A 27,562-nucleotide genomic window follows, 5' to 3' on the forward strand; every position below is an offset into this window, starting at 1 on the left:
CTGAAAGGCCCCAGAGTCTGCAACACCACTAAGCAAGGGGCACCACCAAGCAAGTGGCACAATGAAGACCGAGGAGCTCTCCAAACAGGTCAGAGACAAAGTTGTGGAGAAGTACAGATCAGGGTTGGGTTGTAAAAAAATATCAGAAACTTTGAACATCCCACGGAGCACCTTTAAATCCATTATTAAAAAATGGAAAGAATATGGCACCGCAACAAACCTGCCAAGAGAGGGCCGCCCACCAAAACTCATGGACCAGGCAAGGCGGGCATTAATCAGAGAGGCAACAAAGAGACCAAAGATAACCCTGAAGGAGCTGCAAAGCTCCACAGCGGAGATTTGGGGTATCTGTCCATAGGACCACTTTAAGCCGTACACTCCACAGAGCTGGGCTTTATGGAAGAGTGGCCAGAAAAAAAGCCATTGCTTAAAGAAGAAAATAAGCAAACACGTTTGGTGTTCGCCAAAAGGCATGTGGGAGACTCCCCAAACATATGGAAGAAGGTACTCTGGTCAGATGAGACTAAAATTGAGCTTTTTGTCCATCAAGGAAAACGCTATGTCTGGCGCAAACCCAACACCTCTCATCACCCCGAGAACACCATCCCCACAGTGAAGCATGGTGGTGGCAGCATCATGCTGTGGGGATGTTTTTCATCGGCAGGGACTGGGAAACTGGCCAGAATCGAAGGAATGATGGATGGCGCTAAATACAGGGAAATTCTTGAGGGAAACCTGTTTCAGTCTTCCAGAGATTTGAGACTGGGACGGAGGTTCACCTTCCAGCAGGACAATGACCCTAAGCATACTGCTAAAGCAACACTCAAGTGGTTTAAGGGGAAACATTTAAATGTCTTGGAATGGCAGAGACCTCAATCCAATTGAGAATCTGTGGTATGACTTAAAGATTGCTGTACACCAGTGGAACCCATCCAACTTGAAGGAGCTGGAGCAGTTTTGCCTTGAAGAATGGGCAAAAATCCCAGTGGCTAGATGTACCAAGCTTACAGAGACATACCCCAAGAGACTTGCAGCTGTAATTGTTGCAAAAGGTGGCTCTACAAAGTATTGACTTTGGGGGGATGAATAGTTATGCACTCTCACGTGTTTGTTTCACAAAAGAAAATATTTTGCATCTTCAAAGTGGTAGGCATGTTGTGTAATTCAAATGATACAAACCCCCCAAAAAATCGATTTTAATTCCAGGTTGTAAGGCAACAAAATAAGAAAAATGCCAAGGGGGGTGAATACTTTCGCAAGCCACTGTAGTTACTCCACAATACTAATCTAAATGACAGAGTGAAAAGAAGGAAACCTGTACAGAATAAAGATAATCCAAAACATGCATCCTGTTTGCAATAAGGTACTAAACTGCAAGAAATCTGGCAAAGAAATTAACTTCATGTCCTGAATACAAAGTGTTATGTTTGGGGCAAATCCAACACATTACTTTCCATATTTTCAAGCATAGTGGTGGCTGCATCATGTTATAAGTATACTTGTAATCGTTAAGGACTGGGAAGTTTTTTAGGATAAAAAAGAAATGGAATGGAGCTAAGGACAGGTAAAATCCTAGAGAAAAACCTGGTTCAGTCTGCTTTCCACAAGACACTTGGAGATTAATTCACCTTTCAGCAGGACAATATCATAAAACACAAGGCCAAATCTACACAGTGAATGTTCCTGAGTGGCCGAGTTACAGTTTTGACTTAAATCTGCTTGAAAATCTAAAGAAAGGCTTGAAAATGAATTTGAAAGAGATTGAAAAAATTTGAAAAGAATAATGGGCAATATTGTACAATCCAGGTGTACAAAGCTCTTAAAGACTTACTCAGAAAGACTCACAGCTGTAATCGCTGCCAAAGGTGATTCTAACATGCATTGACTCAAGGGTGTGAATACCTATGTAAATGAGATATTTCATTTTCAATAAATTTACAAACACTTCTAAATACATGTTTTCACTTTGTCATTATGGGGTATTGTGTGTAGATGGGTGAGACAAAAAATATATTTAATCAATTTTGAATTCAGGCTGTAACACAACAAAATGTGGAATAAGTCAAGGTGTATGAATACTTTCTGAAGGCACTGTAGGTAGAGGTAAAAGTGACTAGGCAATCAGGATAGATAATAAACAGAGTAGCAGCAGCGTATGTGAAGAGTGTGAAAGTGTGTCTGTGTGAGTGTGTGTGTATGTGGCATGAGGTGGCTGGAGTCTTTGACAATTTGTATGGCCTTCCTCTGACACTGCCTGGTATAGAGACCCTGGATGGCAGGAAGCTCGGCCCCAGTAATGTACTGGGTTGTACGCATTATCCTTTGTTGCGCCTTACGGTCGGATGCAGCCAGTCAAGACGCTCTCAATGGTGCAGCTGTATCATTTTTTGAGGATCTGAGGACCCATGCCCAATTTTTTCAGCCTCCTGAGGGGGAAGAGGTGTTGTTGTGCCCTCTTCACAACTGTGTTGGTGTGTATGGACCATGATAGGTCCTTAGTGATGTGGACACTGAGGAACTTGAAGCTCTCGACCGCTCCACTACAGCCCAGTCGATGTGAATGGGGGCGTGCTCAGCCCTCCGTTTCTTGTAGTCCACGATCAGCTCCTTTCTCTTGCTGACGTTGAAGGAGAGGTTGTTGTCCCAGCACCATACTGCCAGGTCTCTGACCTCCTCCCTATAGGCTGTCTCATCGTCGTGGGTGATCAGGCCTACCACCGTCGTGTCGTCAGCAATCTTAATTACGGTGTTGGAGTCGTGCGCGGCCACACAGTCGTGGGTGAACAGGTAGTACAGGAGGGGACTAAGCACGCACCCCTGAGGGGTCCGTTGTTGCCTACCCTCACCACCTGTGGGCGGCCCGTCAGGAAGTCCAGGATCCAGTTGCAGAGGGAGGTGTTCAGTCCCAGGGTCCTTAGCTTAGTGTTGAGCTTGAAGGGCACTATGGTGTTGAACTCTGAACTGTAGTCAATGAACAGCATTCTCACGTATTCTTAGCTCGTCTGGTACGCTTGCTCACGGCTGGGTTTGCCTTTGTAATCCATGATAGTATGCAAGCCCTGCCACATCCAACGAGCGTCAGAGCTGGTGTAGTAGGATTCGATCTTAGTCCTGAATTGACACTTTGCCTGTTTGATGGTTTGTCGGAGGGTGCAGCAGTATTTCTTATATGCGTCCAGGTTAGTGTCCCGCTCCTTGAAAGCGGCAGCTCTAGCCTTTAGCTCAGTGCGGATGTTAACAGTAATCCATGGATTCTGGTTGGGATATGTACGTACAGTCACTGTGGGGCGACGTCGTTGATGCACTTATTAATGAAGCCGGTGATGGCTGTGGTAATCTACTTAATGCTATCGGATGAATCCCGGAACATATTCCAGTCTGTGCTAGCGAAACAGTCCTGTAGCTTAGCATCCGCTTCATCGGACCACTTCCGTATTGAGCTGGTACTTCCTGTTTGAGTCTTTGCTTGTAAGCAGGAATCAGGAGGATATAGTTATGGTCAGATTTGCCAAATGGATGGTGAGGGAGTGGGAGAGCTTTGTATGTGTCTCTGTGTGCGCAGTAAAGATGATCTAGAGTTTTTCCGCCTTTAGTTGCACAGGTGACATGTTGGTAGAAATAAGGTAAGACGGATTTCATTTTTCCTGCATTAAAATCACCGGCCACTAGGAGCGCTGCCTCTGGATGAGCATTTTCTTGTTTGCTTATGGCCCTATACAGCTCGTTGAGTGTGGTCTTAGTGCCAGCATTGGTTTGTGGTGGTAAGTAGACGGCTATGAAAATTATAATTGAAAACCTGTCTTCGCGCACCAGCTCTTGTTAATAAAGAGACCCCCCCAAAGTTTACCCCACGCTGCTGTTCTGTCCTGCCGATGTATAGAAAAAACATCTAGATTTATATTTTCCATGTCCTTGTTCAGCCACAACTCAGAGAAACATAGGATATTACAGAACGTTAATAGGATAGTCTTAAACAGAGCTTGTCCAGTTTATTCTCCAGTGATTGCACGTTTGAGGGAAGAGGCGGTTTATCCACTCGCCGACGTAGTCTCGTCAGGTATCCAGCACGCTGGCCTCTATAACACTGCCTCGTCCATCTTCGAGTGTCTGGGATTTGGGCCTGGTCCGGGATGAGCACTATGTCACTCAACCCGACTCATTGAAGTAGAAATCCTCATCCAAATCGAGGTAAGTGATCTCTGTTCTGATGTCCAGAAGCTCTTTTCGGTCAAAGGAAAGGATGGCGGAAACATTATGTACAAAAAAAGTTAAGATCAGTGCAAAAAAATCAGTACATAATCAGTGTGTAATGTGTTTCTGTAGTGTTACACAATCCCAACATGTTTATTTCACTACTGTCAGTGTAGCTGTAGGTGGGTGTGGTGGTGGAATCAGGCGCAGGACGCAGAACGTTAGTCCAAAAGACTTTAGTAGATGCACAAAACACAAGCACGAAAAAATGCCCTGAGGCGAGAACTCCACACGTAGGCGAAAACAAACGGGCGCACTAATAGGTGCGACAAAACACTCCAAACACTATGGAGAATAGCTCAACCGAGCAAACAGTAGAATTACTAGCCAACCGCACGACAGTAAAACAATCACACACAACACTTGACAAACACAACGAGAACTTATAGGACACTAATGACACTAAACGATAACAGGTGTAACAACAATCAGACAAAAGCAAACGAACATAGAAACATGCAACGGTGGCAGCTAGTATTCCGGAGATGACGAACGCCGAAGCCTGCCCGAGCAAGGAAGAGAGGCAGCCTCGGCCGAAACCGTGACAGTACCCCCCCCTTGACGCGCGGCTCCAGACGTGCGCCGACTCCGGCCTCGGGGACGACCAGGAGGACGCGGAGCAGGGTGCGTCGGGTGCCCACGATGGAATTCCGTCAGGAGAGACGGGTCCAAAATGTCTCTCCTCGGCACCCAGCACCGTTCCTCCGGGCCGTACCCCTCCCACTCCACTAGATATTGGAGACCCCCATCCGACGTCTCGAATCCAAGATGGACCGCACGGAGTACGCCGGTGCCCCCTCGATGTCCAATGGGGGCGGAGGAGTCTCCCTGATCTCACTTTCTTGGAGTGGGCCAGCTACCACAGGCCTGAGAAGAGACACATGGAACGAGGGGTTAATACTTTTATACTCAACAGGTAGTTGTAATTTGTAACACACCTCGTTCAATCTTCTCAGGACTTTAAATGGCCCTACAAACCGCCGACCCAGTTTCCGACAGGGCAGGCGGAGGGGCAGGTTTCTGGTAGAGAGCCAGACTCGATCACCAGGTGCGTACACCGGTCCCTCACTGCGGTGGAGATCGGCGCTCGCCTTTTGACGACGGAGGGCCCGCTGCAGGTGGACGTGTGCAGCGTTCCATGTCTCCTCCGAGCGCCGCACCCACTCATCCACCGCAGGAGCCTCGATCTGGCTCTGCTGCCAATGTGCCAGAACCGGCTGGTAACCTAACACACATTGGAAAGGGGTTAGGTTAGTGGAGGAATGGCGTAGGGAATTCTGGGCCATTTCGGCCCAGGGAACGCACCTTGCCCACTCCTCCGGCCGGTCCTGGCAGTATGTTCTAAGAAACCTACCCACATCCTGGTTCACACGTTCCACCTGCCCATTACTCTCCGGGTGGTAACCCGAGGTGAGGCTCACCGAGACCCCCAACCGCTCCATAAAAGCTCTCCAGACTCTGGAGGTAAATTGGGGACCTCGATCAGACACAATATCCTCGGGTACCCCGTAGTGCCGGAACACATGGGTGAATAGTGCTTCGGCGGTTTGCAGGGCAGTAGGAAGGCCCGGCATAGGGAGCAAACGACAGGCCTTAGAAAACCGGTCCACAACGACCAGTATAGTGGTATTCCCCTGTGAAGGAGGAAGGTCAGTGAGGAAATCCACCGAGAGGTGAGACCATGGTCGTTGTGGAACGGGCAGGGGTAGTAACTTACCCCTAGGCAGATGTCTAGGTGCCTTACACTGGGCGCACACCGAGCAGGAGGAAACATAAACCCTCACATCCCTCGCCAACGTGGGCCACCAGTACTTGGTACTAAGACAGTGCACTGTCCGGCCGATACCAGGGTGTCCAGAGGAGGGTGACGTGTGAGCCCAATAGATCAATCGATCCCGAACCTCGAGCGGAACGTACTTCCGACCCTCCGGGCACTGTGGTGGACTAGGGTCGGTGCGTAACGCCCGCTCGAGTTCAGCATCGACCTCCCACACTACCGGTGCCACCAGACAAGACTCCGGCAGTATGGGAGTGGGCTCCACGGACCTCTCCTCCGTGTCATACCGCCGAGACAGTGCGTCTGCCTTACCGTTCTGTGACCCAGGGATGTACGTGATCTTAAATGTGAACCGGGTCAAAAACATATTCCACCTCGCCTGGCGAGGGTTCAGTCTCCTCGCTGCCCGGATGTACTCCAGGTTACGGTGGTCCGTCAAAATGAGGAAAGAGCCCCCTCAAGCCAGTGCCTCCACACCTTTAGGGCCTGTACCACGGCTAACAGCTCCCTGTCCCCTACGTCATAGTTTCGCTCCGCCGGACTGAGCTTCTTGGAATAAAAAGCACAGGGGCGGAGTTTAGGTGGCGCGCCGGACCGTTGCGAAAGCACGGCTCCTATACCGGCCTCTGACGCGTCCACCTCTACCTGAAATGGTAAAGAGGGATCCGGATGCGCCAGCACCGGGGCCGAGGTAAACAGGTCCTTCAGCCTCCCAAACGCCCTGTCCGCCTCGGCTGACCACTGCAGACACACCGGACCCCCCTTCAAAAGAGACGTTATGGGAGCTGCCACCTGTCCAAAACCCCCGGATAAACCTCCGGTAGTAATTCGCAAACCCCAAAAACTGCTGCACCTCCTTCACAGTGGTTGGTGTTTGCCAATTACGCACGGCTGACACCCGGTCTACCTCCATCTTCACCCCTGACGCAGACAACTGATAACCCAAAAAGGAGACCGACTCCTGGAAAAACAGACACTTCTCTGCCTTGACATACAGGTCGTGCTCCAACAGCCTCCGCAACACTCGGCACACCAGGGCCACATGCTCGACTCGGGTAGGCGAGTACACGAGAATGTCATCTATGTACACGACCACCCCCTGCCCCTGCATGTCCCTGAAGATCTCATCCACGAATGATTGGAAAACTGAAGGAGCGTTCATCAACCCGTATGGCATGACAAGATACTCGTGAATGGCCCGAGGTGGTACTAAAGGCTGTCTTCCATTCATCGCCCCCCTAATGCGCACCAAGTTGTACGCGCTCCTGAGATCTAATTTAGTGAAGAAATGCGCCCGTGCAATGACTCCGTCATGGTCGCAATCAGCGGGAGTGGATAACTGTACTTCACCGTGATCTGATTGAGACCACGGTAATCAATGCACGGGCGTAACCCACCATCCTTTTTCTTCACAAAAAAGAAACTCGAGGACGCAGGGGAAGTGGAGGGCCGTATGTATCCTTGTCTCAGAGATTCGTCTATGTAAGTCTCCATAGCTCTCTTCTCCTCCTGAGACAGAGGATACACATGGCTCCGTGGGAGCGCAGCTCCTGCCTGGAGGTCTATCGCACAATCTCCCTGCCTATGGGGAGGCAACTGCATCGCCCTCGACTTACTGAACACAATAGCCAAATCCCCATACTCAGGGGGAACGTGCAATGCGGGCACCTGGTTTGGACTCTCCACCGAGGTAGCCCCTACGGAAACGCCTAAACATCGACCCACACACTGGGCAGACCACTCCATCAGAGCCCTCTCCTGCCACGAAATAGACGGGTTATGGGTACTCAACCAGGGCATGCCCAGCACCACCGGATACGCAGGCGAGTCGATCAGAAATAGCTGGATCATCTCCTGATGACCCCCCTGTGTACACATCCTAAGTAGCGCCGTGACCTCCCTGATCAAGCCCGCACCCAATGGACGGCTATCTAGGGCATGAACGGGGAAGTGGACGTCAACAGGGAGAAGGGGAATCCCTAAGGCTAAACAAAATCTCTTATCAACAAAATTCCCAGCCGCGCCTGAATCTACCAGCGCCTTATGCTGGGAATGAGGTGCGACCTGTGGAAAACACACAGGTATACAGAAGTGTGCAACAGAGAGCTCTGGGTGAGTGGGGCGCCTACTCACCTGGAAGGGCTCCCCAGTGCGGGGCCTGTCGTCTTCTCCCCGAGGAGGCCATCCCCAGCACCTAGCCGCGGTGTGTCCTCCCGACCACAGTTGGTGCAGGAGATGGACCCCCTCGTACTCCGACCCCTCCTCTCTCTAGCGCCAGCGCCCCCGAGCTCCATGGGGCACGGCTCGGAGGCGCTGGAGGGTGAAATGGACGGACCCCCCTCGGGACGTCCGCGGGTAGCTAGCAGGGTATCCAGCCTGATGGACATGTCGACTAACTGGTCGAACGAGAGGCTGGTGTCCCGACAGGCCAGCTCCCTACGGACGTCCTCACGTAGACTACAGCGGTAGTGATCAATGAGGGCCCGCTCATTCCACCCTGCATCCGCCGCTAGAGTCCGGAATTCCAACGCGAACTCCTGGGCACTCCTCCTCCCCTGCCGGAGGCAGAACAGACGCTCCCCCGCCGCTTTCCCCTCCGGGGGATGGTCAAACACCGCCCTGAAGCGGCGGGAGAACTCGGCGTACGTGATGGTAGTAGCGTCTATTCTCCTCCACTCAGCGTTGGCCCACTCTAACGCTTTGCCGGAAAGGCAGGAGATCAGGGCGGACACGCTCTCGTGTCCCGAGGGCGCCGGGTGCACGGTGGCCAGGTAAAGCTCCACCTGGAGAAGGAAGCCCTGACACCCGGCAGCGGTCCCATCGTAGGCCCTCGGGAGCGAGAGTCGAACTCCTCTGGGTTCCGGAGCGGGAAGGGGCTGACTCGCCGATGGTGAGGGCAGGGAAGATGGCGTTGGGGGTGTCCCTCGGGTCTCCCAGCGTTGGAGGGTGGTGATCAACTCCTGCAGGGCGGACCCCATCCGCAGGATCTGGTCATTCTGCTCCCGGACTCTGTCCTCCAACGTCTCCTGTGCGGCTGCGGCTCCTGCTGATTCCATTCGAAAGGTGTGTGATTCTGTCAGTGTAGCTGTAGGTGGGTGTGGTGGTGGAATCAGGCGCAGGATGCAGAACGTTAGTCCAAAAGACTTTAGTAGATGCACAAAACACAAGCACGAAAAAATGCCCTGAGGCGAGAACTCCGCACGTAGGCGAAAACAAACGGGCGCACTAACAGGTGCGACAAAACACTCCAAACACTATGGAGAATAGCTCAACCGAGCAAACAGTAGAATTACTAGCCAACCGCACGACAGTAAAACAATCACACACAACACTTGACAAACACAACGAGAACTTATAGGACACTAATGACACTAAACGATAACAGGTGTAACAACAATCAGACAAAAGCAAACGAACATAGAAACATGCAACGGTGGCAGCTAGTATTCCGGAGACGACGAACGCCGAAGCCTGCCCGAGCAAGGAAGAGAGGCAGCCTCGGCCAAAACCGTGACAACTACCCCTGACAGGAAGAACAGACGTGTCTTTATAGCTGCGGCCTCTGAATCACAAACAGAACAGCCAGCACAGATAGGCTACATTCACTAGTCTCTACATTACAGCTCGGAATCTCTCTTCTGCTGGACGTTCATCTGGTGTGTGTGTGTGTGTGTATGTGTGTGTGCGTGCATCTGTGTGTGTGTGTGTGTGTGGGTACAATGCCCATAGCTATAGTCTCTCTGCCGCTCCTATAGCTTGTTTCATGTCTTTGCCGCTGGCAACAACAAAGCCTTAACTCTGGGCTGCTGTAATTCATGTTCAGAACAATGACAACTAAGCAACAGCTTTATGTTTATTTTATGTTTCTCTGTGTGGGATGAGACTGGAAGACTTGGTCTGCGTGTGTGTGAGGGGAGGTTTGTGCTTTTGTTTTTGTGTGTGTTTATTACCTGTCTGTGTGCGTGGTCGTAGGAGTTGATGTGGTTGTCATACTCCTGGTGTCTCAGGTACTGTTTCTCACACAGCTGACAGAAGAAACTTGACTTCCCATCATCCTCCACTGTACCTGCTGCACTCTCACCATGATCCTAGAGAGAGAGAGAGAGAGAGAGAGAGAGGGGGAGAGAGAGAGAGAGAGAGAGAGAGAGAGAGAGAGAGAGAGAGAGAGAGAGAGAGAGAGAGAGAGAGAGAGAGAGAGAGAGAGAGAGAGAGAGAGAGAGAGAGAGAGAGAGAGAGAGAGAGAGAGAGAGAGAGAGAGAGAGAGAGAGAGAGAGAGAGAGAGAGAGATAGTGAGAGAGAGAGAGAGAGAGAGAGAGAGAGAGAGAGAGAGAGAGAGAGAGAGAGAGAGAGAGAAGGGAGAGAGAGAGAGAGAGAGAGAGAGAGAGAGAGAGAGAGAGAGAGAGAGAGAGAGAGAGAGAGAGAGAGAGAGAGAGAGAGAGAGAGAGAGAGAGAGAGAGAGAGAGAGAGAGAGAGAGAGAGAGAGAGAGAGAGAGAGAGAGAGAGAGAGAGAGAGAGAGAGAGAGAGAGAGAGAGAGAGAGAGAATTAGTGGAGAGATAGAGAGAGAGAGAATTAGTGGAGAGATAGAGAGAGAGAGAATTAGTGGAGAGATAGAGAGAGAAGGAGAGAGAGATAGAGAGAGAAGGAGAGAGAGAGAGAGAGAAGGAGAGAGAGAAGGAGAGAGAGAAGGAGAGAGAGAAGGAGAGAGAGAAGGAGAGAGAGAAGGAGAGAGAGAAGGAGAGAGAAGGAGAGAGAGAAGGAGAGAGAGATAGAGAGAGAAGGAGAGAGAGATAGAGAGAGAAGGAGAGAGAGATAGAGAGAGAAGGAGAGAGAGATAGAGAGAGAAAGGGTAGAAAGAGGGAAGGAGAGAGAGAAATGTTAGTTATGTTGTCACAGATGTCAACTCCAGATGTTCTGCCCTGAGTGGTGTTTATGGAAAGCAGCAGGGTGGAGTGGGACAAGTTCATCCTTCATAACACTACGTCAAACCTTCATAACGCTACGTTAGATCTTCATGTCACTACGTTAAAACAGACTTGTGTTGGCCTCCCAAGTGGCGCAGCGGTCTAAGAGGCGTTACTACAGACCCGGGTTCATTCCTGGGCTGTGCCTCAACCGGCCGTGGCCGGGAGTCCCATAGAACGGTGCACAATTGGCCCAGCATCGTCCGGGTTAGGGGAGGGTTTGGCCGGGGGGAATGTACTTTGCTCATCGTGCCCTAGTGACTCCTTGTGGCAGGCCGGGTGCTTGCAGGCTGACCCCAGTCGCCAGTTGAATGGTGTTTCCTCCTACACATTGGTGCGGCTGGCTTCCGGGTTAAGCTGGCGGGTGTTAAGGAGCGTGGTTAGGCGGATCATGTTTTGGAGGATGCATGACTCCACCTTCGCATCTCCCGAGCCCGTTGGGGAGTTGCAGCGATGAGACAAGATCAAAATTGGGGAGAAAAAAGGGGGGTAAAATACAAAAAAATAAACAGACTTGTGTTGGAGTGGTTAATCTTGATTTAAGAGAGGAGACATGGGCCAGCCGAGGATACAATCCAAACATTCTCATCCCCCCCCACACACACACGCACACACACCCAGTCTAGAGTGACTTGACGTGAGTGGGTTTCCTCAGCAGCCACCCCTTAGGACACAAACAGCTGTCTATCTGTGTGTGTGTGTGTGTGTGTGTGTGTGTCAGTGTGTTCACGCTCTGCAGCAGAATGTAATTTCCCTGAGGCTAGGAGCTGCCAATAAACACTACTGAATCCTGCTCTACCCTGACATGATGGGAATTTAATTTGAGTCTCTCTCTCTCTCCCTCTCTCTTGCCTTCCCTCTCTCTGTGTCCCTTTCTCTGTTTCTTCCCATTATGTCCCTCTGTTTCCCTCCCCTCTTCCCATTACCTCTGCCTGTTTCCTCTACACTTCCACACCGTCTCTGTTTCCCTCCCCTCTTCCCCCTCTTTCTTATTCTCTCTCATTGTCTTCTGTTAGCTCTAGGTCACACAGTGACAGACTCCATCGGCCCCAATTTCCTCAGTAATATGCTTGAGCCAAGGAGAAGAGAAAGGAGGGGAGGAGGGGTGGTGATGGAGGAGAAAACACAGAGGGAGGGAGTAGTAGAGAGGGGGGGTGTTTGTGTTCAGGTAATATTAGAGCAGTGAAAATGTCAAAGTGACAATAAGCTTTAGAGGCTGGAACATGCAGAGTTATAAAAAGGTGTGTGTATATTTTTGTGCACTTGCATGTTTGTGTGTGTGTGAGTGAGTGTGTGCATATACATTTGTGTGTGTGTGTGTGTGTGTGTGAGTGTGAAAGCCCTCAGAAGAGAGAAATTATTATGATATTTTTATGAGTCTGGGTTTTAGAAGGTAATCACTTAGCATATGGCCACGCTCGGTAAAGTCAAATCACCTCTTTCATGGCTGTTTTGACATTTCACCCTCTTCCTCTGAGCTAGGCATCTCTCCCAAGTGGAACATCAGCAGAAATGGGTCCATTGAAGTGATTGAGCAAATCTGGCCACATAATAATATGGCGATAGAACTTGGATAGAAATAACTGCAAGGTGGTTTGGGGCTTTAACATCTGCTCTATGGATTTCTTTGGACACTCAAGTTAGTATGCTAAGCTAATGAGGGGCTGCTGAAAATACCTACATTGGTTGCTTGGCAACAGTTCAGGTACACTGTAAGTGGAAACATCAAACAACACAGTTTTGGGGGTAAATTCTCCTTTAACTAATGAGTAAACTAATCAGTCTAACAAGCAGGAGGCTTATCTCCTACTGCCAACTCTCCAAACAATGTGCGTGCTTGTTTGTTTGTTTGTTTGTTTGTTTGTGTTTGTGTCTGTCTCCTAAGCACCTCCTCACACCTCTTGTCTGTCTGAGCAATTATGCTGAACCAGGGATGTGTGTGTGTGTGTGTGTGTGTGTGTGTGTGTGTACGTGCGTGCGTGTGTGTCGTTTGTTCAAAATCAAATCCAAATAAAAGGACAAGGATCGCGGACACAGATTTGCTGATGTTATCGCAGGTGCAGCCTCTGCTCCCTGCCAGTAGCCATCCCCAGACACACACACTCTGACAAGTTGACGTCTCGTCACTAAATTAATCCAGACCGCAATTTGCTGCTGCAGCGTAAACTTGTTTATAAATTATACATTTTTTTTCAGTCCCCACAAAAAACGCAACCAAGTGCCAATGCAAGGCCCTCACTCTGTCACTCAGAAACGTATTCCAGTGTCTGCCTGCCAGCTGAAAATATTCAGAGGTGTAGTCCAGGGTATACGCTGGTATACGGCGTATACCTACTTATTTTTCAGTCAGCATTGCGTATACCCACTTCTAAATCCCCCCTGATGCGCATCATTCAGTAATATCTGTGAGTCAGATTGCCTATTTTCTTCCTCGGGGATAGTGAAGCCATGACCCACCCTCCTCTGCCTCTAATTGGCTGGTACTCGCTGCTTTCACTGATTAGATTGGTTAACTTTAGGCATGAGGACTGATGAGCCAATCAGAGGCAGAGTAGGGCGGGTCATGCCGAGGAAAATATCGCTAATACCTCAGGTGCCAGTGAAAAAAAAAAAAAAACTCAGGTGCCGGTGCCACTTGACTACGATAACGGCAGCAGACCAAACAACGGATGAAGAAAGGACACAAGCGGCGGTGTGCCACCCCAGTTGATGGAAGACATCATTCTGAGGTAAGTTTTAAGGTGGTTTCCAAATGAATCATTATTTTAAACTACTGGCAAATTGCCAGTGACTGCACATTTAGAGGAGAAGAGATGTTGCCGCCAATAGTTAGTGCGAGTCGGCTAACGTTATGAAGCTAGCTACGTAGATTGGGATAATGTGGGGAAACCGGGGCATTGTTGGTTTTCAGTAAGTGTTTAATCAACCCAGTTCATAAGAATTTCATACCAGACTGATGAAACTGATTATCTCAATGTTTATGAAGCTTGTTTATTATTGTAAAGGTCTAAATTATAACGTTAGCCAAGTTACTAAGCCCTAAATTATAACATTAGCCAAGTTACTTAGCCCTAACTAACCTATATGATCTAGTTTAATTGCATAGTAGCTAAGCTGGTAGTTGATTTTTAAGTAAGTTAAAACACAAGAATGGGGACAAATAGTTTAAGATTCAGCCTAAAACAATATTGAGGTCTAATCAGGCTGTCTTATTTTGTATAGGGACAGGTAACCATGAAAAGGAAGGGAGATATTGCAGACTTTTTTGTAAAGAGGCACAAATCAGGCCCAGATCAGGCCCAGGCAGACCCCACCCCTAAAACCAGCAGCCCTGGCAGCTCTCAACCGGGAGCTAGCCAGGCAAGTCAGTGTGAGCATAGAGAAGGATCCAGTCTACCACCACCAGGTCAGAACACACAGGCAGTAAATTGCATCTCCAGTTTATTGAAAAGTGAAGCCTCACACTGTAACAAAAGGTGATTTTGACAGATTAAGCCTCATTTTGAATTTCTGTGTGATGTTATTTATTTTATTGCCCTTCTATTTATTTTGTCTGTATCCATGTTTGTTTTTACAATGCTACTGTTATATAACATTTTGTGTTAAATTTGTTGTTTTTTTGTTAAATAAACTCTCCCAAGTATTTCACTCACTAATCTCCTGTATGCTTCAGCTTCACTTGCTGAAAATATTTCCACTTGGTTATGCAGATTGTTAATGTAAAGAGGGGGGACCCATGTCTTGCTGATGACTATTGTGATCACAGTAGTGTGTGTGTGTGTGTGTGTGTGTGTGTGTAAGTGTGTGAGAGAGAGAGAGACAGGGAGATGCATAATTAGTTTTGTTGTTGTCTGTAGACATCAATAATGACTGGCCAGACCTGTGGAGTGCTAAACAAACAGAAGACTTCAAATCCAAGAACCCCTGGTTGGGATCCAAAAACAAAAAAATGGGTAAGTTTAGGTAGATTGCTAGTTTGGGTAACTTCTGAAACAGTGGGCACAGATAACTTTGTGTGTGTGTGTGTGTGTGTGTGTGTGTGTAAAGGACCATGCACACGTACAGCTGTGGATACAGGAGTAGTTACATTGTTTGTTTATGCTTCGCAGGATGTCTGGTCTGTAGCAGTGTGAACTCCATTGGGATCGACAAGGAGCAAGGACAAGGTGTATCGCTCTCAAGAGAATGGATGAACTTTGAAATTCAAGTGTCTGGCCAGGGAAGTAGAACAACAAGTTTGTCAATCTTGAGAAATAAGGTGAGGAAACATGCGTTGTCCAAGGCCCACACTCAGGCTGTGAAGGTGGCAGAGCAACAGAAAGAAGCTGCCATTGAGAATGCAGTGGAGACTATGACTGAGTCCTACATGAAGGAAACTGAAGCTGTGTTTCGAACAGCCTACCATCTGGCCAAAAAGAACCGACCCTTTTCTGACCATGAGAGCCTCATTGAGCTGCAGGAACTGAATGGTGTAAAAATGGGCTCAATACTTCATTCACGTTACAGTGCAACACAAATAATACAACATGTTGCTAGTGAGATGCAGAGCAAAATCATCAGTAGCATTATAGCATCATCCAGTAAGTTAGCTGTCCTAATTGACGAGGCATCTTCTTTAAGTCACAAAGCTGTCATGACAGTTTCTATTAAAGCATCAATTCAAGAAGAAAGCCCTGAGTTCATATTCCTGGAACTTGTTGAACTGGAAAATCAGAGAGCAGATGGCATATTACAGGCGTTACTCACCTGTTTAACTAATGCTGGCTTTACAGAAGAGTGGCTTCATGAAAACTGGGTAACATTTGTATCTGATGGAGCCAGTGTCATGCTAGGAAAGAAGTCAGGAGTAGCAACCAGACTGACTTTGAGATTCCCAAAGCTTTTTGTATGGCACTGCATGAACCATAGACTTGAACTTGCTGTGTCAGATGCAGTTGATGAGGTAAACTCTGTCAATCACTTTAAAACTTTTATCCAGAAGCTATACTCTCTGTATAGTGTGTCAAACAAAAATGAACGTGAACTTGTTAATGCAGCAGCTGAAGTAGGCTCACAACTTCTTCGCATTGGCAGAATCTTGGATGTACGCTGGGTGGCCAGTAGCTTTCGGACTGTTCGTGCTGTTTGGACATCCCTGGGAGCTCTTGTGCAGCACTTTAAAAATGCTTGCAGTGATGAGATGAGGTCCACCAAAGAGAGGCAGATGTACAGAGGTTTGTTAGACCGTGTTCAAAGTCCAGAATTCATTTGTGACCTTGGCCTCATGTACGACACTCTCCATGAACTAAGTCTCCTGTCACAGGAGCTTCAGTCTCGTTCTATAACGCTCCTCAGAGCAGAGCATCTGCTGAAACGCTCAATCAGAGTGATCCAGTCATTCAAAGAGAGTCCAGGTGAGAAATATAGTGAGGCTTTAGAAGCAAAACAGACTGGGGAGTATCGGTCTATAGCCCTGAAAACAAATGCAAAGCTGAAGTCTATCAATCCAGGCCAGTTCTTACAAAGCCTTGTGAACAATCTGGAGAAACGCTTGTCTTTTGAAGATGAGACCATCATGGACCTCAGCATCCTTGATCAGAGTAAGTGGCCATCAAAGCCCAGCATCCGCCATGGTGAAGAACAAGTTAAGCGACTGTGCAAGCGATTTAACTTGTGCACAGACCAAGCACTGAATGGGATGCGGGACCTACTGGAAGAGCCCAGTAGTGAGCCCAAGGACCTAAAACCACTTATGAACTGTATGAAAACATTCCCTGTCGGTACAGCAGAGTGTGAGAGGAATTTTAGCCTTATGAACAATATAAGCTCAGACAAGAGGGCTGTCCTTCTGATCTCAAACATATCAAACTTGATGATGATTAATATCAACGGCCCACCAACTTCCAAGTTTGATCCTAGAAAATATACAAGGACCTGGTTGAAGAGCCATCGTGCTGCCTCTTCGGTGCGTTCTAGACAGTGCAGTGTGAAAGCTCCTGCAGAAAGCAAATTTGTCTGGAATATACTGTAGTATGAGCAAAGGTCAGAAACCCAGTGCTGGGTTGAGAGAGTATATCACTGTTGATGTGTTGTTAATGCATATATTTTTGTTAATTGTTAACTAAATATTGTTGTAACATATTTTGTTGAATGATTTACCGGTAAATGAACATGTTCAAAACAAAGCATATAGCAATATGAACAAGGATGCATTGTCACCTTCAGATTTGAAGTATTTTATTTAAATAAATGTGCAAAAAATAATCGAAACACCATTTCCTGTTTGCCTCATGATAAATACATTTTACATTCATCCAGGCTGCTCTTGTGACCAGTAGTAACTACAAACTGCTCCTAATCAAGTCATGATCATTTTATAATAGTGTGCAAGTAGAAATTACATATTTTTGGGTAAACTAAATCATAGTCTTACATGTCACTGTTTCTAAAACAGGGCTTTTTTCTGGACTACTTAAAAAAAAAAAAGGTGAATACTGAGAGTATACCCACTTCTCCAGGGACCACTACACCACTGAAAATATTTACCAGTGTGTGTGTGTGTGTGTAGGCTACCTGCCCCTCCCCCTCTGAAGCATAGGCTACTGTAGCCTACTGACGTTACAAGTGTGATTCAGATTTAAAAAAAAAAAAATAATATGCCATTTAGCAGACGCTTTTATCCAAACCGACTTACAGTCATGTGCGCATACATTTTTACGTATGGGTGGTCCCGGGGATTGAACCCACTACCCTGGCGTTACAAGCGCCATGCTCTACCAATTGAGCAACAGAGGACCACATGAAATTAGGGAGAGATTTTTAATTACAGAAGAATGGATTAACTTTTTCAATGCTAGTTAAGGATACTAAAGTTATCACGTTCCACATTGGATTTATTAACTACCAAAAGTTTTTCTTTATTTATTCTGGTGCCCCTCTGCACACACAATTTTGTTAGCCACCTGGCTAGCTCTGGTCCAACGTTAAGCCAATTCTCGGAAGTTCAAAGACATTCAAAGTTCCTCCATAGAAGCCACTCCTCCGTAGGTATAATTCTACGGGCCTAATTCAGATAATGCATGACATAACAAAATGGCCAGCGCTTCAAGCCAAACCTCCTCCTCGGGTCCTACACCCTCTCTCGCTCTCTCCCCACCTGCAAATTTCAGTTGCATCTTGCGCCCTACACCTGTCTGTCCATCGCGCATGTAAACAACCAAAGATTGCCCTGCTCTATCCGCACTGATTGGTGAAGTAATTTAATGTCGAGCTAAATTAAAAAAATAATAATTTCAGAAGTTTGTATTGCATTTTTGGGGGTATTTATTATGGATCCCCTACTCTTCCTGGGGTCCAGCAAAATTAAGACAGTTATAAAAAATTTTAAGTGTGTGCCCTCAGGCCACTACTTTACTTGGCATTTTTCCTATTTTGTTGCCTTACAACCTGGAATTAAAATTGATTTTTTTGGAGGGGTTTGTATCATTTGATTTACACAACATGCCTACCACTTTGAAGATGCAAAATATTTTTTCTTGTGAGACAAGCAAGAAATAAGACAAAAAAACGGAAAACTTGAGCGTGCATAACTATTCACCCCCCCAAAGTCAATACTTTGTAGAGCTACCTTTTGAAGAAATTACTGCTGCAAGTCTCTTGGCGTATGTCTCTATAAGCTTGGCACATCTAGCCACTGGGATTTTTGCCCATTCTTCAAGGCAAAACTGCTCCAGCTCCTTCAAGTTGGATGGGTTCCACTGGTGTACAGCAATCTGTAAGTCATACCACAGATTCTCAATTTGATTGAGGTCTGGGCTTTGACTAGGCTATTCCAAATAATTTAAATGATTCCCCTTAAACCGCTCGAGTGTTGCTTTAGCAGTATGCTTAGTGTCATTGTCCTGCTGGAAGGAGAACCTCCGTCCCGGTCTCAAATCTCTGGAAGAATGAAACAGATTTCCCTCAATAATTTCCCTGTATTTAGCGCCATCCATCATTCCTTCAATTCTGACCAGTTTACCAGTCCCTGCCGATGAAAAACATCCCCACAGCATGATGCTGCCACCACCATGCTTCACTGTGGGGATGGTGTTCTCGGGGTGATGAGAGGTGTTGGGTTTGCGCCAGACAAAGTGTTTTCCTTGATGGCCAAAAAGCTAAATTTTAGTCTCATCTGACCAGAGTACCTTCTTCCATATGTTTGAGGAGTCTCCCACATGCCTTTTGGCGAAACACCAAACGTGTTTGCTTATTTTTTTCTTTAAGCAATGGCTTTTTTCTGGCCACTCTTCTGTAAAGCTCTGTGGAGTGTACGGCTTAAAATGGTCCTATGGACAGATACTCCAATCTCCGCTGTGGAGCTTTGCAGCTCCTTCAGGGTTATCTTTGGTCTCTTTGTTGCCTCTCTGATTAATGCCCTCCTTGCCTGGTCCGTGAGTTTTGGTGGTCGGCGCTCTCTTGGCAGGTTTGTTGTGGTGCCATATTCTTTCCATTTTTTAATAATGGATTTAATGGTGCTCCATGGGATGTTCAAAGTTTCTGATATTGTTTTATAACCCAACCCCGATCTGTACTTCTCCACAACGTTGTCCCTGACCTGTTTGGAGAGCTCCTTGGTCTTCATGGTGCCGCATGCTTGGTGGTGCCCCTTGCTAAGTGGTGTTGCAGTCTGGGGCCTTTCAGAACAGGTGTATATATACTGAGATCATGTGACAGATTATGTGACACTTAGATTGCACACACGTGGACTTTATTTAACTAATTATGTGACTTCTGAAGGTAATTGGTTGCACCAGATCTTATTTAGAGGCTTTATAGCAAAGGGGGTGAATACATATGCACTCACCACTTTTCCGTTATTTATTTTGTATAATTTTTTGAAACAAGTTAATTTTTTCTTCTTCTTTTCATTCAGTTTAGTCACATGATTTCTCAATTTACAGTATGTTTGCCAATCGGTGGTGCAGCCACTTATTTGCCATTCCTTTTTCCTCATCCCTCTCTCAACCATACCATTTTTCAATTCCTCATCAATCCACAGGGACTAAGCAGTTTTGACAGTCATTTTCTTAATGGGTGCATGCTCATTAGTAACTGGAATATGCAATTTCATAAATGTGTCAAGTGAAGCATCTGGTTGCCCCTCATTACACACCTAAGACCAGCAAATATTCTTTACATCTTTATCATAGGAATCACTACAAAACGTATTGTTTGACCTCTTATACACTATTACACTATTACTCAAACAGCGCCGGAGAAGATGGCTGCCGTTTTACAGCCCTCTAACCAATTGTACTATTATGTGTGTTTTTCCGCGTTATTTGTAATTTATTTTGTACATAATGTTTCTGCCATCGTCTCTTATAACCAAAAAGAGCTTCTGGATATCAGGACAGCGATTACTCACCTCGTATTGGACGAAGATTTTTTCTTCAACGAGGTGGCCGCGAAGGATATCATACAGACACCCGACAAGGCCCAAATCCCTGTCATTCGCGTGAGGAAGAGACAGAGATATCGTGGACGGAGATCGGGGTGCCTTGTAAGGATCCGACGGCGAGCGAGTAAACTGCCTCTTCCATCAATCCTATTAGCCAACGTTCAATCTTTTGAAAATAAAGTGGACGACTTAAGATTACGGTTATCCTACCAACGGGACATTAAAAACTGTAATATCTTATGTTTCACCGAGTCGTGGCTGAACGACGACAATGATAACATTCAGCTAGCAGGCTATACGCTACATCGGCAGGACAGAACGGCTGACTCCGGTAAGACAAGGGGTGGCGGTCTGTGTATATTTGTAAACAACAGCTGGTGCACAAAATCAAATACTAAGGAAGTCTCGAGGTTTTGCTCGCCTGAGGTAGAGTATCTTATGATAAGCTGTAGACCACACTATTTACCAAGAGAGTTTTCATCTATATTTTTCATAGCTGTCTATTTACCACCACAAATCAATGCTGGCATTAAGATTGCACTGAATGAGTTGTACAAGGCCATTAATCAACAGGAAAACGCTCATCCAGATGCAGCGCTCCTAGTGGCCGGGGACTTTAATGCAGGGAAACTTAAATCCGTTCTACCTAATTTCTACCAGCATGTTAAATGTGCAACCAGAGGGAAAAAAACTCTAGACCACCTTTACTCCACACACAGAGACGCATACAAAGCTCTCCCTCGCCCTCCATTTGGCAAATCTGACCATAACTCTATCCTCCTGATTCCTGCTTATAAGCAAAAACTAAAGCAGGAAGCACCAGTAACTCGGTTAATAAAAAAGTGGTCAGATGACGCAGATGCTAAGCTACAGGACTGTTTTGCTAGCACAGACTGGAACATGTTCCGGGATTCTTCAGACAGCATTGAGGAGTACACCACATCAGTCATTGGCTTCATCAATAAGTGCATCGATGATGTCGTCCCCCACAGTGACCGTACGTACATACCCCAACCAGAAGCCATGGATTACAGGAAACATCCGCACTGAGCTAAAGGGTAGAGCTGCCGCTTTCAAGGAACGGGACTCTAACCCGGACGCTTATAAGAAATCCCGCTATGACCTCCGACGAACCATCAAACAGGCAAAGAGTCAATACAGGTCTAAGATTGAATCGTACTACACTGGCTCTGACGCTCGTCGGATGTGGCAGGGCTTGAAAACTATTACAGACTACAAAGGGAAGCACAGCCGCGAGCTGCCCAGTGACACAAGCCTACCAGACGAGCTAAACCACTTCTATGGTCACTTCGAGGCAAGCAACACTGAAGCATGCATGAAAGCACCAGCTGTTCCGGATGACTATGTGATCACGCTCTCCGTAGCCGATGTGAGTAAGACTTTTAAGCAGGTCAACATTCACAAGGCCGCAGGGCCAGACGGATTACCAGGATGTGTACTCCGAGCACCAACAGCATTATCCCAGAAACCCTAGACCCACTCCAATTTGCATACCGCCCCAACAGATCCACAGATGATGCAATCTCTATTGCACTCCACACTGCCCTTTCCCACCTGGACAAGAGGAACACCTACGTGAGAATGCTATTCATTGACTACAGCTCAGCATTCAACACCATAGTGCCCTCTAAGCTCATCACTAAGCTAAGGATCCTGGGACTAAACACCTCCCTCTGCAACTGGATCCTGGACTTCCTGACGGGCCGCCCCCAGGTGGTAAGGGTAGGTAACAACACATCTGCCACACTGATCCTCAACACGGGGGCCCCTCAGGGGTGCATGCTCAGTCCCCTCCTGTACTCTCTGTTCACCCATGACTGCATGGCCAGGCACGACTCCAACACCATCATTAAGTTTGCCGACGACACAACAGTGGTAGGCCTGATCACCGACAACGATGAGACAGCCTATAGGGAGGAGGTCAGAGATCTGGCCGTGTGGTGCCAGGACAACAACCTCTCCCTCAACGTGACCAAGACAAAGGAGATGATTGTGGACTACAGGAAAAAAAAGAGGACTGAGCACGCCCCCATTCTCATCGACGGGGCTGTAGTGGAACAGGTTGAGAGCTTCAAGTTCCTTGGTGTCCACATCACCAACGAACTATCATGGTCCAAACACACCAAGACAGTCGTGAAGAGGGCACGACAAAGCCTATTCCCCCTCAGGAGACTAAAAAGATTTGGCATGGGTCCTCAGATCCTCAAAAAATTCTACAGCTGCACCATCGAGAGCATCCTGACTGGTTGCATCACCGCCTGGTATGGCAACTGCTTGGCCTCCGACCGCAAGGCACTACAGAGGGTAGTGCGTACGGCCCAGTACATCACTGGGGCAAAGCTTCCTGCCATCCAGGACCTCTATACCAGGCGGTGTCAGAGGAAGGCCCTCAAAATTGTCAAAGACTCCAGCCACCCTAGTCATAGACTGTTCTCTCTGCTACCGCACGGCAAGCGGTACCGGAGTGCCAAGTCTAGGTCCAAAAGACTTCTCAACAGCTTCTACCCCCAAGCCATAAGACTCCTGAACAGCTAATCATGGCTACCCGGACTATTTGCACTGCCCCCCCACCCCACCCTTTTACGCTGCTGCTACTCTGTTAAGTATTTATGCATAGTCACTTTAACTCTACCCACATGTACATATTACCTCAACTACCTCAACTAGTCGGTGCCCCCCGCACATTGACTCTGCAACGGTACCCCCCTGTATATATAGCCTCCCTACTGTCACTTTATTTGACTTCTGCTCTTTTTTTTCTCAACACTTTTTTTTTGTTGTTGTTTTATTTTTACTTTTTTTGTTTAAAATAAATGCACTGTTGGTTAAGGGCTGTAAGTAAGCATTTCACTGTAATGTCTGCACCTGTTGTATTCGGCACATGTGACCAATAAAATTTGATTTGATTTGATTCATTCGGCCTTCCTTTGGAACTTTGGTTTTCCTAGATATGGCTGCTATATTATGACCACTACATCCGTTGGATTTGGATACTGCTTTAGAGAAGATTTCTGCAGCATTAGTAAAGATGTGATCAATACATGTTGATGATTTCATTCCTGTGCTGTTTGTAAATACCCTTGTAGGTTGACTGATAACCTGAACCAGGTTGCAGGCACTGGTTAGAGTTTGAAGCTTTTTCTTGCGTGGGCAGCTTCATGAAAACCAGTCAATATTTAAGTCATCCAGAAAATATAACTCTGTTAATATCACATACATTATCAAGCATTTCACACATATTATCCAGATACTGACTGTTAGCGCTTGGTGGTCTATAGCGGCTTCCCACAAGAATGGGCTTTAGGTGAGGCAGGTGAACCTGTAGCCATATTACTTCAACAGCATTTGACATGAGATCCTCTCTAAGCTTTAAAGGAAAAGGGCTCTGAACATACACAGCAACACTTCCACCATTGGCGTTCCTGTCTCTTCTGAAGATGTTGAAACCATGTATTGCTATCACTGTATCATCAAAGGTATTATCTAAGTGAGTTTCAGAGATAGTCAGTATATCTGTTACTTGCAAGTTATCGATTTCATGAACCTTGCTTCTTAGGCATATGTTAATATGGGCTAGTTTTTGCACTTTTCTGAGATTCTTGATTGTTTTTATTGCTTTACTGGGAGGCTTATCAGAGGTAGACATGATAATTATGTTTGAGCTGATAGTGCAGGGTGAACTACAGTGGACTTCCTACTAGAGCAAACTGCCTCAGTTCCAACAGTATAACTCAGGTTCATAGGCACATGATTCCTGCATAAAATAGCTGTAGGATTGTCAGAGGCATTCAGGGGAGTTAGAGGGACATAAATTAGGTTACTTACATTATGACTGCCAACGCCCCTGGGACAATGTACAGTGCATTCGAAAAGTATTCAGACCCCTTAACTTTTTCCACATTTTGTGACGTTACAGCTTTATTCTAAACTGGATTAAATAAAACATTTCCCTCATCTATCGACACACAATATCCAACAATGACAATGCAAAAACAAGTTTAAAAAATAAAAAGCAGAAATACCTTATTTACATAAGTATTCAGATCCTTTGCTATGAGACTCGAAATTGAGTGCAGGTACATCCTGTTTCCATTGATCATCCTTGAGATGTTTCAACAACTTGATTGGAGTCCACCTTTGGTAAATTCAATTGATTGGACATGATTTGGAAAGGCACACACCTGTCTATATAAGGTCCCACAGTTGACAGTGCATGTCGGAGCAAAAACCAAGCCATGAGGTCCAAGGAATTCTCTGTAGAGCTCCGAGACAGGATTGTGTCAAGGCACAGATCTGGTGAAGGGTACCAAAACATTTCTGCAGCATTGAAGGTTCCCAATAACACAGTGGCCTCCATCATTCTTAAATGGAATAAGTTTGGAACCACCAAGATTCTTCCTAGAGCTGGCCGCCCGGCCAAACTGAGAAATCCGGGGAGAAGGGCCTTGGTCAGGGGGGAGACCAAGAACCCGATGGTCACTCTGACAGCGCTCCAGAGTTCCTCTGTGGAGATGAAAGAACCTTCCAGAAGAACAACCATCTCTGCAGCACTCCACCAATCAGGCCTTTATGGTAGAGTGGCCAGACAGAAGCCACTCCTCAGTAAAAGGCACATGACAGCCCGCTTGGAGTTTGCCAAAAGGCACCTAAAGACTCTCAGACCATGAGAAACAAGATTCTCTGGTCTGATGAAACCAAGATTGAACTCTTTGGCCTGAATGCCAAGCGTCATGTCTGGAGGAAACCTGGCACCATCCCTACGGTGAAGCATGGTGGTGGCAGCATCATGCTGTGGGGATGTTTTTGAGCGGCAGGGACTGGGAGACTAGTCAGGATCGAGGGAAAGATGAACGGAGAAAAGTACAGAGAGATCCTAATGACCCTAAGCACACAGCCAAGACAACGCAGGAGTGGCTTCGGGACAAGTCTCTGAATGTCCTTGAGTGGCCCAGCCAGAGCCCGGACTTGAACCCCATCGAACATCTCTGGAGAGACCTGACAATAGCTGTGCAGCGACGCTCCCCATCCAACCTGACAGAGCTTGAGAGGATCTGCAGAGAAGAATGGGAGAAACTCCCCAAATACAGGTGTGCCAAACTTATAGCGTCATACCGAAGAAGATTCAAGGCTGTAATCGCTGCCAAAGGTGTTTCAACAAAGTACTGAGTAAATGGTCTGAATATTTATGTAAATGTGATACTTCAGTTGTCTACAAACCTGTTTTTGCTTTGTTATTATGGGTTATTGTGTGTAGATTGATGAGGGGAAAAAAACAATTTAATCAATTTCAGAAAAGGCTGCAACGTAACAAAATGGGGAAAAAGTAAAGGGGTCTGAATACTTTCCGAATGCACTGTACATTTACAGCAGCACTAAGACAACACAATGGTAGGGATTATCTGAGCAAGGTTTGGGTCACAATTATAACACAGACACATCTGTGTTCACGCCTGTCATTTATTTTAGACATGTTGGTCACGCTTTGAGCGGTTTACATGCATGTTGTGTGTGATTATGTCTGTGCTATAGACGGTGAGGTGACAGCTTAATTTTCCACTCTTCAGCTGTTCTCACCTCTCCTCTCCCCTCCTTTCCTCTCCTCTTCTCTCATCTCCTATCATCTCCTCTTCTCACCTCTTCTTTCTCATCCTCTCTTCTCTCCTCCTCTCCTCTTCTCTCCTTTCATTGTCCCTGGTCACACAGAGTTTATCGTATGATCCAACTTTCAAAACGAGTCCGTTTTGGCTATCCATTGCAGTCAACTAGCTAGCTAGGTAGCTGTTTAGCTTTCTAGCACATTCACTAATTAGTTTGTAAACAATAACAAGCTAGTCAGCTACCACATGTTCTTGTCAAACTGTCAACAGAGTAGCTAGCAGTCAACAAGATATGGCAAATAACAGTCTAAAAATGACTTCATGGCAAATAAATACGATTTGACCGTTCGGCCAGGAATCAGATTTGTATTTGGCTTGAAATATCTGATTTCATGTGCTTTTTGGCTGTTCAGACTGCAGGAAAAAGAACAGATTGGAATCTGTAATTGTTTTGTTATTCGAGTCACTTCAAACTGCCAATGTGAACAAGGCTTTAGTGAAGGAGGCTCACAGACAGACATCTGTACTACTGCTACAGTAGGTAGGGGAGGCTAATATATTCAGAGACTCTTAATTGCATCTGTGTGAAGGATGTATTCATCATTTTGTTGATCAACTCTTATATCAATACTTCCATCACTGATACAGCTAATCAGAGGGCCTATCATACACACACACACACACACACACACACACACAGTGGTGTAAAGTACTTAAGTAAAAATACTAAAAGTGGTCCTCTGTAGCTCAATTGGTAGAGCATGGCGCTTGTAATGCCAGGGTAGTGGGTTCGATCCCCGGGACCACCCATACGTAAAAATATATGCACACATGACTGTAAGTAGCTTGGGATAAAAGTGTCTGCTAAATGGCATATTATTATTATTATTATTATTATTATTATTATTATTATTATTATTGTTATAAGTATCTGTACTTTACCATTAATTTTTTTGACAACTTTTACTTCTACTTCCTAAATAAAAAACATTGTACCTTTTACTACATATATTTTCTCTGACACCCAAAAGTACTCATTACATTTTGATTGCTTAGCAGGACAGGAAAATGGTCCAACTCACGCACTTATCAAGAGAACATCCCTGGTCATCCCTACTGCCTCTGATCTGACTCATTAAACACACTTGGTTTGTCTGTAAATTATGTGTGTTGGAGATGGCCCCTGGCTATCCATTAAAACAGACAAAAATGGTTCCGTCTGGATTGCTTAATATAAGGAATTTGAAATGATTTATACTTTTACTTTTGATACTTAAGTATATTTTAGCAATTACATTTACTTTTGATACTTAAGTATATTTAAAACGGAATACTTTTAGACTTTTACACAAGTAGCATTTTACTATTAAAGGGTCATTTCAATTTTTTACTTCATATTCATCATCTCCAGCACCACCCAAACATCAACATATGTGAAAATAGCGTGTTTCTATGTTTTGTAGTTAAAATGATAGAGGAAGATAAGTGTTTCCAATGGCATCGTCAACCAATTAGTAGGCAATTAGTAGACAA

General features: G+C 46.3%; 1 protein-coding gene across 1 annotated transcript in view; it reads right to left on the reverse strand.

Moving 5' to 3' along the window:
• LOC121570306 (zinc finger protein 804A-like) overlaps positions 1 to 27,562 on the reverse strand; it is a 70,358-nt gene that overhangs the window by 10,001 nt on the left and 32,795 nt on the right. The window contains exon 2 of the mRNA XM_041881767.1: positions 9,979 to 10,116. Within this exon, the coding sequence (XP_041737701.1) occupies positions 9,979 to 10,116 (138 nt within the window). The remainder of the gene's footprint in view (positions 1 to 9,978; positions 10,117 to 27,562) is intronic.

This window comes from Coregonus clupeaformis, chromosome 28, assembly GCF_020615455.1.
Source record: "Coregonus clupeaformis isolate EN_2021a chromosome 28, ASM2061545v1, whole genome shotgun sequence".
In the NCBI taxonomy this organism is placed as follows: Eukaryota; Metazoa; Chordata; class Actinopteri; order Salmoniformes; family Salmonidae; genus Coregonus; species Coregonus clupeaformis.